General features: G+C 36.8%; 1 protein-coding gene across 1 annotated transcript; it reads right to left on the bottom strand.

Moving 5' to 3' along the window:
- Positions 1-6,348: 6,348 nt before the first annotated feature.
- LOC111142093 (lumican) lies at positions 6,349-13,836 on the bottom strand. The gene is made up of 3 exons (XM_022495044.1): positions 13,364-13,836; positions 10,113-10,992; positions 6,349-7,181 (listed from the first exon to the last, which is right to left on the bottom strand). The coding sequence occupies exons 2-3, from the start codon at positions 10,969-10,971 to the stop codon at positions 7,027-7,029; spliced, it is 1,014 nt and encodes a 337-aa protein (XP_022350752.1). The 5' UTR covers positions 10,972-10,992; positions 13,364-13,836; the 3' UTR covers positions 6,349-7,026.
- Positions 13,837-14,194: the final 358 nt, after the last annotated feature.

Here is a 14,194-nt window from a genome sequence, read left to right as displayed (position 1 = left end):
GGCAAGTTCAAGGAACAAAGTTACCTGTGTGGTTGGAGAGAAGTGGTTGAGAAGAGTAATGAGGGAACATGACCTTGAAAGTTCTGGTATGAGCTTTTAAGTGTGATGAGAAGATATTTCAGGTATGAAAGTTGGGGTAACCTGACATATTTTTCAAGACTCCTCCTGGCTGTTGTTTGAGAATAAACTGTGTGATTCGGCTCTTAAATACATTTTGAAATCCATTGGGTAGCTGTAGCATTATTCAGAAAAGAGATGGCTGTGGATTGGACTAATGGGTCAAACAGATTGCTGATATATTTTGAAAATGCAGCAAGTTATATTTTGACAGACTAGATATGAAAAAATAGATTGATATTATTATATCCAATATCCAGGTTTTAAAGTGGAGAACACCCTGTTCAAAATAGAGATAATAGAGAAAAGTAGATGATCCCTATGAATTAAAGTAAACAGAAATATTTTTTTTATAAATTCAAAGAGACCAAAACAGAAGCAATTGTACTGGAGCTTGCCAGAAAAGGCCTGACTCGAAAATGACCGCCATGATTTCTTTTTCCCCACCACAGACTGATCTCAGTAAGTCTGTTCGATAGCCACATCTTCAGAACTTACCATCAGGCCCTGTGTTTTGTCAGGGCTGAGAAGAGGAAATTTATAGACACACATATAAACACATCTAAGCCCCTCTTAATGTCATAGGCACTTACTGAGTTAGACCATGTATTCTGACAGCAGAGATCTTGTCTGTCATGAGGGATACAACAGTTCAACTAAGTCTGACCTTACATTCTGGTTTTTCTCCCCTGTTAAGGAGGAATGTATTACATAGTTGTTGGGTTTTTTTTTTGTTTGTTTGTTTGTTTGTTTGATTTTTAGCTAAATATATAAAGAGCATTCCCTGAAGTATCTAATACATAATAAAATTTAAGTAAATATTATTAGAATTAAAGTTTTTCCCTAGAAAATCTTCCCTTATCAACCAATAAAAAAACTACCATTCCTTCTCCACCCTGCTGTCCCTTCAGGTGTTTTATTTTTCTTCATAGCACTCATCACTACATGACATCAAGTCATAGAGTACATGTTATTATGTTATTGTTTGAACTCCTTGTCAATGTCAATTTTGTTAGGGGAGGAACTTGTTGGTCATAGTTTATTGAATCCCTAACACCCAAGCCATTCGTGGAGTAGAGTAGAAGCTCAATAAATACTTGAGTGAATTAATGTCTACAGATAGAGACATATCAGGGAAAGTTGTTATTTCTAGCTCAGAACTTTGATAAAGTATTTTTATCTATATGATAAGGGATTTTTTTAAGATAAAAGATATTAATCCTATCTGAGAAGTTTCTGAGGGATTTATGGGAAAGGAACAGAGTAGCTTAAGGTGAGTCTTGAAAGATGTGTGGGTGTTTTCAAGTGGAAGGGACATATAGAGATTCTTGGAAGAAAGGACAGAGTTTTCATAAACAACAGAGCAAACCAACTGTAAACTGGTAAGTAAGGGGGTAGTAGCAAGTGATTTCATATGGTGCATGGTGAAGTCTGGAAAGCCTGGTAGAGATAAGGCGCTAGAGATAATCAAAGATCAGATAATCCAAGAACCCTTGATATCCTGGCTGCCTTGTATACTGCCCTGAGGAGCCTGAATCACATCTTGAAAATGATGGTGCATCATTGAATAGTTTTAAGCAATTTGATCAAATCTTAAAGTCATGGCAGTAGCAATAGAAAGGGGGTGTATTTGAGACACAATCCATAGGTAAAGCAGCTAAGGCTCTTGAATATTTTTGGAACATGAAATGTATTCTCTTTTATAGAACAGCAGTTAGATTTTAAGGGGACAAGACACTCATGTTGGTAATATTCTTTGGGCTAACGAAAATGTGAAGCAATAAGAACTACACAATAGAAGTGGAATCTTGGGGCCATTGGAGTGAGTCGAAGATGCATGGGGCCTCACTCATTTTAGGTTGCCTAAATAGCTACTTTTCCCTGCATGTAGTTGTAGTTTGATTTCTCATGCTTTATTAGGAAACAAAATCTACTGAAGGCATGAGTATATAAGCAAACATAACTAGCTACATATTTTTAAAATGTAATTCCGCTTGTTTCATGTATTTATGGCATGTCTTCTTTAACTTTTATAACATTGTTATTTTAGCTCTGTTTATAAAATTGTTTTAGAGTTCACTTTAAATCAAATGAGAGTCTTCTTTTGCTTGTGAGTAAAATTTTAAGCAAGTATTTATGATGGTTGCAAAATCCAACCAAAGAAAAATCTAAGGCCATCATTATGATAAAATTGCAACTATAGAAAAAACCGGAACCCAAAACATAAAAGATCACAAGGAAATAAATCCATAGTCCTCTGTAAAACCAACCTTTTAAACTCTCCGCTATTTCTGAAAACAGTTATTACCAGTTGGAGAACTTTTAACTAGGAAATCAACATTCCTCTGGCTCATTTAATGGTCTATCATCCATCTGTTTTTTTTTTTACTTATTAGGGCATGATAATTCCTTACAAACCTCAAAGCCTGAATATCATCATTTTCCTTTACCATAAAGGCGTGACCTAACCCTGATCTTCACATGGAGATGTTGAGAATAAAGAGGAACATTTCTCATTTTTCTATTTTCCTCCAAAATTAGGATCTACAGTTAACTTTCCCGTGACACAATCTTGGGGAAAAAAATCTTTGGAAAGAAAGAATCCATATCAATCATTGCTTTAATCCATTCGTGGGGTTATCAAGGAAGAGACAAAATCAGAATCATTGTTTTTAACAAGACAGTTGAGAGAACTTCTTAATTGAAATTTGCCCTGTTGTTGACCATTTTCCCCAGTATCCATTTTGAAAATTTAATCAAAGTAAATTCTGAGCCATATCTCTTTAACAGAGTACCATCTGGAAGGAAAGGACCATAGCCAAACAAAGTATCTACAAAGCAAGAAAAAAAAAAGAAAAAAGAAAAGAAACAATCTACACAACAACTCTCAAGTTAGTTGGGTGGTAGAATTGTCTCATGATACCCTTATGAAGTTTGTGTTTTTATTCCTTGCTTACACTTGAAGTGATTCCTTGCTTACACATGCTTAAATAAATTAGAATACAGGAAAGATAATATTTATTCTCATGTATGTATATTGCTAACAACAGACTTCTTTTTATTCAGCTTCCTTAGAGAAAAGGATTCTTCGGCTCTTTAACTGTTTGAGATTTCAATGGCTTGATCCCACTTAACCATTGCTTTTAAAGATGTATATAACTGGGCTGCCTGGGTGGCTCAGTTGGTTAAGCAACTGCCTTTGGCTCAGGTCATGATCCCAGAGTCCCAGGGTCGAGTCCCATATCAGGCTCCCAGCTCTATGGGGAGTCTGCTTCTCCCTCTGACATTCTCTCTCTCACTCTCTCTTTCTATAAAAAAAAAAAATGTGTATAACTGACCACCAGTATGAGAGTCATGTACATTCTTCAAAAATGTGGAGGGTCCCTGAGTGGCTTAATCTGTAAAGCATCCAAGTCTCGGTTTTGGCTCTGGTCATGATCTCAAGGTTGTGAGGTCGAGCCCTGCATCAAGTTTCTCTGCTCAATGCAGAGTCTACTTGTCCCTCTCCTTCTGCTCCTCCCCTTGATTTCTCTCTCTCTCTCTCTCAAATAAATAAATCAATTAAATATATATGTATATATATTTTAAAATATGGAATCCTACATTGCTTAATTTATTGGGTCTGTATATCTAAGACATTGTGTTTGGTAGTCTGTATTTAGAAAAGCATTTCATCATGCTAATCATACGCTTGAAATGTTGAAAAACACTACCCCAGCTGGGGTAGCAGTACGGGGATGAGGGAAGAGCAGATAAAAGAGAGTCTCCAATCTCCTTTCCTCTGGAGGACTGTCACAATGAGTGAAGAAGCAAGCAGGACAGATGTTTCTTTTCTCTTGATCTATCCTGAATTGCTGGGATATGGTCTGTAGAAAGGGGAGCTGTCCCAAGACAATACCTAACTAGTGCTTTCCCCAAATGCTTTTAATCAAAGTGTCACTGTGCTTAATTTGGTCCTTGTCAACCAACCACAACTACAAAGGAAATTATTGTTTAAAAGTTATAGTTTTGCTTTAGAATAATATATGACTTTGGATAGAGATAAATCAAAGGCTTTTAAAGATAGACAGCTGATGGGGCGCCTGGGTGGCTCAGTGGGTTATGCCTCTGCCTTCAGCTAAGGTCATGATCTCAGGGTACTGGGATTGAGCCCCGCATTGGCTTTCTGCTCAGCAGGGAGCCTGCTTCCTCCTCTCTACTTGCCTCTCTGCTTACTTGTGAGCTCTCTCTATGTCAAAAAAAAAACAAAACAAAAAAAAACTTTAAAGGTAGACAGCTGACAAGATGTTTTCCCTAAGTGATATAAAGACAGAATTTGTGTAGGTCTATAACATTATTTCTAAAAGAGAATTTATGGCACATTCTCTATTACTTGAGAGTAGGTTTCAAAAGATCAATGGTGACTTTTTATAGATAGGGCCGGGAAAATTTATTTTTATTTCTTTTGTATTATAGTTCATTGAGAAAAATAGATCTATTGAGGAAAAAATTGATTTAACTTAAAATCTATTTTTTTAAATGACCATTTTAAATGGCCTGAGAGTACAGTCGCAGCTTAAGGAACTTATCTTTATGTAGAAAATACATAACAATCAAAAAGTATACAGTGTACCTAATGTACTATATATCTCACACATCTACCAGTCAACTCAGTTGATGATGGTCCTTTGATAATAGGGACTATTTTACCAAAAGGTAGAGCTCACTAAAAATGTACTGTTAAAACATAGGACACTTTAGAGAGATGTGACCTTTGTTTTAGACACAACTGAGGCTTTATATGCACTCCTATGGGATAAGTATGCTTTTGATAGCATAATATTTGGCTCCAGACATATGCTTTATTGTTAAGTAGATAAAAGAGAAGTTACTTTTTATAAATTGTTTGCCCTACTATTTCTCATTGTATATAAATCAGCAGAACCAACATGAATGGAAATAATGTTAAATATCCAAAGAAGTGAGATTTAAGAATTCTGATACTGTGATTTACACAAAATGTATATTTGGTCATTCAGATAACCAAAATATATTCCTCATATATATTTTCTCTTTGTCCTTTGTTCTTGGCTTACAACTCCTAAAATATTTGGTATGTCCTTTGATAAGAACAATAAAGTTGTCTTTTGTATGATAATAAGATGACTTTTGGAAAGCACTTTGGTAACCTGAGGATGGGGACTGTTTGGGAGGAGAACCAACTATGCAATTAGAGGGCTGGAATTTTCAGTGCCCCTTCCCACCTCCAGGGAGGGGGGAGGGGCTGGACATTGACTTAAATTGCCAGTGGCTAATGATTTAATCAATCCTGTCTGTGTAACAAAGCTTCCACAAAACCACAAAATGATGGAGTTCAGAGAACTTCTGGGTTGGTGAATTGGGGGAGAGTGGTGCACCTGGAGAGGGCATGGAAGTTCTATGCCCTTCCCACCTATGCTGCCCAGCGCACCTCTTCCATCTGGCTGTTCCTGAATCATATCCTTGTATAATAAACTGGTGATCTAGTGAGTAAACAGCATTCCTGAATTCTGTGAGTCTCTCTAGCAAATTAATTGTGTCCAAGGAGGGGGCCACGGGAACCTATGGTTTATAGCCGGGCAACAGCCTGGACTTTTCATTGACCTCTGAAACACAAGGGTGCGGGGTGTCTTAAAGACTGAACACTTGACCTGTGAAATCTGACACTATCCATCTAGAGATAGTGTCAGAATTGAGTTGAATTGAAGGCCACCCAGTTGGTGTCTAGAGGATTGCTTAGTGGGCAGCGAGGGGTGGGGGGTAGAATCCCTTCCCCCAACATGAACCAAAATTGGGATCTGCATGCTTTTAAGTACACACTTTAAGAGGTGTTTTAAAGCTGTTTGCAAATGGATGCTATAGGCAGACAACTTATTTAGTGGGAAATTCTATTTTATGTAAGTAAAATATTGCAGGCTAAAGATATTTTAAAAATTCTAATTTACTAGGGTGCCTGGGTGGCTCAGTCATTAAGTGTCTGCCTTCAGCTCAGGTCATGATCCCAGGGTCCCGGATTGAGCCCCACATTGGGCTCCCTGCTCGTCAGGAAGCCTGCTTCTCCCTCTTCCACTGCCCCTGCTTGTGTTCCCTCTCTTGCTGTGTCTCTGTCAAATAGATAAATAAAATCTTAAAAAGATAAAAAATAAAAAAATAAAATTCTAATCTATTATTTTCTATATGAGAGATATGAACTTCATAAAAAACACAGTGATGCATTTGCTATGTTTTATTTTGCTATGAGCTTGTTAAACATAACATGCAAATGATTAAAAAGGAACATACACGTGATTTAGAGTGAAAAATAATTCTAGAAAAGAAAAGTTTTGCTAGGTAAGTATATAAATTCTTAATGCTAAAAATATTGCTCTAAGTGTATGTGGCTTCGTGAATTTGGTCTAGTATTTTGCAAAATCATTGGTCTCAAAATTTGCCACCCATTTTTCGGCTAAACAAATCTGAACATAAATTTGAGATCATTTGATTCAAGACAGTGAACATCCTTACGTGTGTAGCCCATGCTTTTTGGCACATTAAGTTAAGATTTAGGAATTATAATACTCGGCTGACTTCCATTCAATGAGTAGAAGACTTTGCACATCATTTGACAGTAGAGATGTAGAAAACACTAAATTTACAAATAAAGCACTAAGTTTGTTGTCTCTGTGTGTGTCTATGTCTGTGCTTGTGATGAAATAGGCCTGCCTTTCATCTTTTGTTTAAAAAAAAAAAAGTAGTAAAATGTTTACAAAACATTTCCCTCAGAATTTGGAATTCATGGAAGTAATAAACAGTGACAAAAAAATGAGTACTGTGAAAATTGACACACACACAAAACATAACCATAAAATGTTACTCCAGGGTACACCTCAATAGAATCAGAATTAGTAGATATTAATTAACGGTGATTTCATTTGCTACACGTAGACATTCGTACATATCAGGTGGCAGACTGGTGTGGGTAAGACGGTTGCCATCCAGACGTAAATGCTTGATCTTGGAGTAAGATAATGGTCCCAGGATCTTACAGAAGCTCTTTACTTCAAACTCTGCAAATTAAAGAATAGACATGTTAATTATTTAGTACATGGACTTGAAACAGTTACTTTAAAAATGCTCAAATCCATAATAATATCTATTAGGACTCCTTCCCACTTATTGGCTATATCTCTGAATTTGGCATTGCTAAAGGAGTATTTCAGGCTACCAAATGGCACAGCAATATTTAGTAAAGAATGCTTATGGGTAGATCAGGACGTTCAGTGGAATTTTTTAAAGAATAGAACTTATTAATTATAAGTTCTGCATTTAGAAATACTTGGTTTTAGAAAGACATTCAATTAACGTGTCATATTATCTAAGCACTCTTTTGAAGTATTTCATCTAGCTCAAAGAAATCTAAGACTGGTGCTGTTGTATGAGTAACCTCACTGATATAAACATCTTGGTTTTTGGCATCTTAAAATCAGAAGGGTTAACTAGATGACCTCTGAAGAATTTTCCAACGAACACACTTTTTGATGATAATTCAAACCTCCAAAGCAAAAACCAAATCATAGAATGTCCATGATTGGAGCTCATGTCCTTTTCTTCTGTGGAAAGAAAAAGCTGCCACAAATGAAAAACCAATTTAGGTTTGAATAGAAACAAAAGCTGTTCTTAGATTGCATGCTCTATGTCTGTATGTAGAAACTGTCTATTTCTACTCAGGTCAAGTTCCAATTAATCTTATCTGGTCACCTCTAGTGTTATTTTTCTTTCATTCTCCAATTCTAGTTAACAATGACTTCAGTGGAGCCTAACACACTGTTCTCTTTTCCTCTAAGATGTTGTCTTTAAAAACTGATCAGTCAAATTTCAGGGATCTTGTGGTGCCTATCTCTGAAAAAGCATGGCGTAATAGGACAAAACATGGTTTTAGGCCTATATTAGTCTTCTATCTCTGCCATTTATCATCGAGGTGACTTTGGAACATTTATCTGATCTTCTTATTAGATATAACATATCTATCACACTAAGTTACATGAAGATTGAAGTAATTAAGTTATGTGAGTCACTTCGCACACAGAGCAAGCACTTAATACGTGTTGAATAGCTATTGATGTCCTTTGAATTTTGCCCTCTTTTCCAAATTACATGAGGAAAATCTATGACTAGGCTCATGCTTAAGGTTGAAAGTTTAATACATGTTAAACAGTCTTTGGTTATATATTTTCTAATACTACAGAAATATTAAGGGGCTCTTTTTATCTTAAGAGAATGTGATGATGAGTATACATAATTTTATGTAGCAAAATAAGCTGAATTGAAGACATACAAAAACAACAAGAATATCTGAAATGTGTGTATCTAAATATCAAGAATAAGGAAGGAATTAAAGTGACTAACCACTCATTTTCAAATGACCATATGTGACAGGGAGTGTGGTTTCAAGCTCAGTTTGGCATGAGTGACCATGTCTTCCAAGACCACCTTTCCCATCTCCTATGTTACCTCTTCCATCTTGTCTTTATACCTTCAGATGTTCCTGTATCTGTCTTTCTCCCTTTTCCTGTCTCAGAGTGTGAGGCAGTCCCAATCATGTGGTTAACCTCCATCAACCAAATCTAACAGGTTTCTTCAGCCCTTCAACATCTTAAATCCCATTAGCATTTTTGGTTGTCTAAGTTATCCTTCTTCCTAACCACCACCACTAATGTTTATAACGTGGGGCCATATATTGTCACATAGTGAATTTTCCACTGGAAATGGCTGTAAGGGTTCAGCTATGATAACTTTACTCTGTATTGTATGACAAGCAAGCTTTCCAGACACAAGAAAGGATATATGGCATTTCAAAGCAGGCAATCATGGTCTCCTTCATGGGAACACCCCAACCTTACCAGGACACAAAATTGTTGCAGAATTACAAAGTATCATACTAAAAAGTCACACTGTAATCTTTTGGATAGAAATATCAATATCCTTATCCTATATGACAAAAGAACCAAATTTCATGGTATAAAGATCATTCAGTTCAATAGATTACTTTGCAGATATAATTGTTTTATGAGTAAATCAATGTTTCCCACCTGACTTCTTATTCAAAAAATGTTGTCCATGAACCAGAGATTTTCTCTTCTGTCACCCTTCATTAAAGAATAAGGTGGAGAATGGTGAATTTCAGCTTCCCACCTGAATGTGTGGCTTAAATTTAAAAATTTCCCAGAAGACTACATAAATAGCCCAGAGTAGATCAGGTCAAAGTTCCACCCAGAAGATAAATAAAAAATAAACTATGGCAGCAGGAGAAAGGAAGGAGAAACTGGAAAAATCAAATGAGGTGAAGTGTTGTGTATAGAAAAGGGGGAAATTTAATACCATTAAAACAAATTCCAGACCCTCATCATATTCCTTCTTCCCTCCTTAATCTTCCTCTCCATCTTCATAAGAACACTGTAAGGACACTCACTATATTACAGATGATGGAGGTAGATAATAATGGTCAGTGAAGCAGGGTAATATATCGAGTCCCAAGTAATGATGTCAGAGGAGACCATGAGCATATGTGAGCTGCTCTGGAGATAAGCAGGAGGGATATTTGAAAACCCCTGCTAGCTAGCCCTCTTCTGGACTTGTTTATTCCTCCCTTAACCAGACCTTGCCAAGAAGTAAATGTAAGGCGCAAATCTAAATCATGACAGAGGCAAATAATAACAAATAAATATTCAGAGATAACACAGTAGGATTAACTAATTCAAAATATTAAATTTGAAGAAATTCATGTTTAAGTCCTGTGAGCTCAATAGTTTCTTATCTGGACACTCTAAAGAAAGGCCAGACATTGGATAAATAACTGAGCTAGAGGGATGTCTTGCTGGAATTTTCCTTCATTTTTTTTTTTTTTTAATGGAACCAGAGACACTATTTATACCACATAGCTTAGGCATTTAAAGTCTTGAGGAAACATCAGTCAAGGACAGGCAGAGCTTTCTACTTACTTTCAAGTTCGTTGACCTCCAGGTAATAGTTTTCAAGGTTCTCATTGACGGTTGGTATATTTTTAAGCTTATTATAGGAGAGATCCAGCTCAAGCAGGGATGATACGTTAAAAGAATTTCCAGGTACTCCACTATCAGCCAGTTCATTATGAGATAGACGTAGATACTGCAGTCCATTAAAACGCTTGAAATACTCATCAGGGATGTTGCTGATCTTATTGTTGTCCAAGTAGAGAGTCAGAAGAGATGCTGGGAGACCCGAAGGCAGTTTGGACATCTGATTGTAGCTCAAGTCGAGGTACTCGAGGGACTTAAGACCTTTAAAAGCAGCCGAAACAGCATCTTCTTTCAGTTGATTGTGTTGAAGGTGGACAAAAGTCAGGTTTACCAGTCCATCGAAGGAACCAAGCTTCTGGATCTTGTTGTGCGTAAGCTGCAGGTCCACCAGAGATTTGGGAAGTGGGCCCACAGACTCCGTCAGGTTGTTGTAATTGATATGCAGCTTCTTCAGTTGTTTCAGCTTAGAGAAAATTCTTCCTTTGATCTTGGAATTTTCTAGAAGGTTATGATCCAGAATGAGCCACTGCAGATCAGTTACGTTTTCAAAGGCCTTTTCGTCAATATGGTCGATCTGGTTATTCCTGAGGTAAAGATACTTGATTCCAGGAGGCACCATCGGCACACTTTTCAATTTCAGCTCATCGCAGTACATGGCCGATGGGTAGCTTTCGGGGCAGTTACATTCTGGGGCACAGTTTGGCGAGGACAGCCCATAAATCGATACAGCAAAATCGTAATCATAGTACTGGCCCCTGGCACCAATGATTGCCAAGAGGAGAGTAAACACACCTAGATGCATTTTTGGCAAATACTTTGAATCCTAAATAAAGTGGAAACATACTGTTATACAAGTATACTTTCAGGAAAAGGATATTGGCTTTGCAATGTTAAATGCATTAGCAAATATGCCCTTTATTATTTTATAGTGCTTTTTTAGAGTAGCTAATGATGTCATTTTAATTTTTATTTAAGGATCACAAGAAGGATGTCCGAGTACTTCTGGTGTGGTGAACCGGTTCAGGGTAGACTGCATACCCATGCGCCCCCTTCTGGGCAAGCCAGGACCAATTGTCCATTTAATCTCTCTAGATCATTCCTTAATTAAATGCCTTCCTGCAATAGATTTCTGGGTGGTGCCTACTGGCCACCATGTTAGTACGCTGCCTCAGAACATCCTTCAAAACCATAAAAATGAAAATGAAAAGGCAATTTGAAACTGTACCCTGTACCCTGCTATTCACCATCATTAAAATGTCTCATTAAGAAGACCCTTACTGGAAACATGGGCAATCTATGGTTTTGCCCGGAGGAAAGCTGTTCTTATGTATATGTGTGTGTGAGAGGGGATACATTCCTTTAAAAGTGTCTGGGTCTTGTTGGTTCTGAGGTGGAGGAACAGAATTCTTGGGGGAGGGTGGCGGTGTGCCTACTATTTTGGCTTTTTTTTTTTTTTTTTTAACATTCCATACTTTTAGGCACACTACACAACTGTGTTCCAAAACTAATATTTAGTACATTAGTTTTCAAAACTACTTTTTATTAATCAGGGAAATGTCACAAATTCTTTAAAAATGTTAAACCTATAAAGAGATCCAGCTGGTAGAGAAAACATATTATTTTCAAGTTTTGAATTGAAGTTTTCCTTTCTCCATAACTCACAAGTTCTCTACTTTCTTCATGCCAAAATTTAAGAAGGCATGGCTCATTTATCTGGATCTTAGTGCCCTCACAGCATGGAAAAGAGTGGGAATTGAGGAAATTCTGTATTAAACAGTGGCATTAGGAGCCATGTAGGAAAGGACAAATTAAAAATGAGCTGTAACAGTGATCTTCTCATATGAACATGGTTCTAAGGTGAGGCTCAATACAGTACATTTCACTTGCTTGGGGAAGTACAGAGTTAACAATTTAGGTAAAGAGGTGGGTTGTTGTAGAGTGGAGAGTTATGGCTGGGGGAAACACCAGAAGGGAAATCATAATGGGATCTACATTCCACTAGGTACCATAAAATAATATATCTTCCTGTGAGAAGTATGGTATAAGCTTTTGTAACTAGGTAGTTTGGGATAAGCAGGATTTTTCAGTATCAGAACTTGAGACATCTTTTCTTTGCTCCAACTTGAAATTATAAGGCACTTTATTTTAGCAGATGAAACCCTCCAAAAAGTTGTTAGAATCACTCTGATAGCTGACATAATGTAACATGTAGCCAGATCCTTGGCAAATTATTCCCTAAGATTACGATGGCGTCATTTAATTTAGTTGACAGGACTTGGCCATGAGAACAATTACATAGTGTAAATGTAATTACAGGATTCTTTGTAAGTTACAGTATGTTAATGTTGTAAAGATTTGTCTGGCTTTATTAAAAGGCTTCCACCTTATTTTAAATTGAGTATACACTAAAAATAGTCATGGTCACTATAATATGAATATTGAATAGTAATGAAAAAAATGCTTCCATACTTTTTGGCAGAGGAAAAACAAGGGCTCTGAATTCAAAGAGAGTTTGTGACCATATAATGAAACCACTATGAAGCAAAAGAGCACTTTGCTTTTTCCCAGTTTTTTCCAAATACCTGTGGCTATGAAGGAAATGCTTTTCTCAAAAAGTAAATCACCTTTCCCACAATTTCTCTAAAACATGTTTTTTCAAGACATACATCCAAAAAACAAATCGATAAAATTAACAAGATAGAAGTAAGCAATTCATGAGTGTCTAAGTTCTTTAGCTCACATTTTATAACACGCTTATTGTAAATTGTAACAAATTATAACAATGTATTTATTGAGAAACAGTTTGAATATTAATGGAAATGGTCTTTCTTTGCTCCAAAATTCGGTTCTAACAATACTAACATATATAACTAATTAGCATAAAATAGCAAATATTTTACTTGCCACACTTTTTTTTTTACCATGTCTAGTTTAAATATTTTCTCATTCCGATTCTGAAACTTTGCACAGCTTCCTTTGCCAAGCAATGCAGCATATACTTTATAAAATTGATTTCAAATCCATAAATCATGGAAAGTACATTCAGCAAAATGTGAAAGTAAATGCTCAAAACTGTGGATCTGCTGTTGAATAGCAATTGGCAAAGTTGCTCTGGAATTTTTTCTGTTCCTGTTACAATAAACACTGTCCCAAACAGTCAGCATCCCCAGTGCTATAGTTAAAACAGCACTTACCTTACTGTCTTGACACTGCTTTCCTTAATTCTTAAAGCAGATGCACCATGGACAAGAATCCACCAATATATGCTGTGAACTCTGTCAGGACGGAACTGGCTGCCAGATTCTTAGTGATACAAGAGCTGAAAGGGGAAAACCCAGCCCAGTCACGCCAGTCTCTGCATGGAGTTATGTCATTGTGGGGATCTTGTGGGGTGGCATGTGAGCATTTTGCTCTCTAACCAAGTGCAGGTGGACGTGGGGAGCAAGGACTGCCCCACTCATTCCCTATGGAATGCGAGAGAGAGTCACGCTTAACTAGCCCAAATACCTAGCTTTTAACCAAGAATTGAGTCCTGCTGCAAATGAAGACATCTACTGTGGGAGCATTTCTCTTGCAAAGCTCTCTCCTTCTGTAGCTGTTGCAACGATTAGATGCTATTCTCTCAATCAGCTCTCAGGTTCACCTAAAGGTCTCCTAAATCATAAACAGAACAAATAATTTCAGAAAAGTGCAAATGAGACTTCAGAGGAATTGAATCTTTTCTTGCCCATTGCTCTTGAGGTTTATATTGATTTACTTGGACTACCTTAATTTGGGGCCGGGGAGGTAACTTACATTAGTTCCCAAAATGTGAAAATATGCTTCATTGACACTCTGACAGAGAAGGTAAATATCAACATTTCCAGTTTATTTCTTATGTTAAGGGGATTCATTTTATGCTATTCCGATCTGGAATCAATCAACAATGTCCTGCCTGTTTCTTATTTTGTGGATTTAATTTAGGAATTCATCCAAGACCTTACTTGGGGATGGTATTCTATAGCTTAATGCCAAAAAACATAAAA

The sequence above is a fragment of the Enhydra lutris genome, unplaced genomic scaffold (genome assembly GCF_002288905.1).
Source record: "Enhydra lutris kenyoni isolate GAN:26980312 unplaced genomic scaffold, ASM228890v2 scaffoldscaffold7, whole genome shotgun sequence".
NCBI classification, from domain to species: Eukaryota; Metazoa; Chordata; class Mammalia; order Carnivora; family Mustelidae; genus Enhydra; species Enhydra lutris.
Note: the sequence above shows the minus strand (reverse complement) of the source record. Positions and strands in the feature narration are given on the sequence as shown.

Bases quoted from the DNA above. Each gene is read 5' to 3' on its own strand.
- LOC111142093 (XM_022495044.1), bottom strand. From the start codon at position 10,971: ATGCATCTAGGTGTGTTTACTCTCCTCTTGGCAATCATTGGTGCCAGG. The intron at 7,182-10,112 runs GTAAGTAGAAAG...TTTAATTTGCAG, and splicing joins GGAGGTCAACGAACTTGAAA to AGTTTGAAGTAAAGAGCTTC.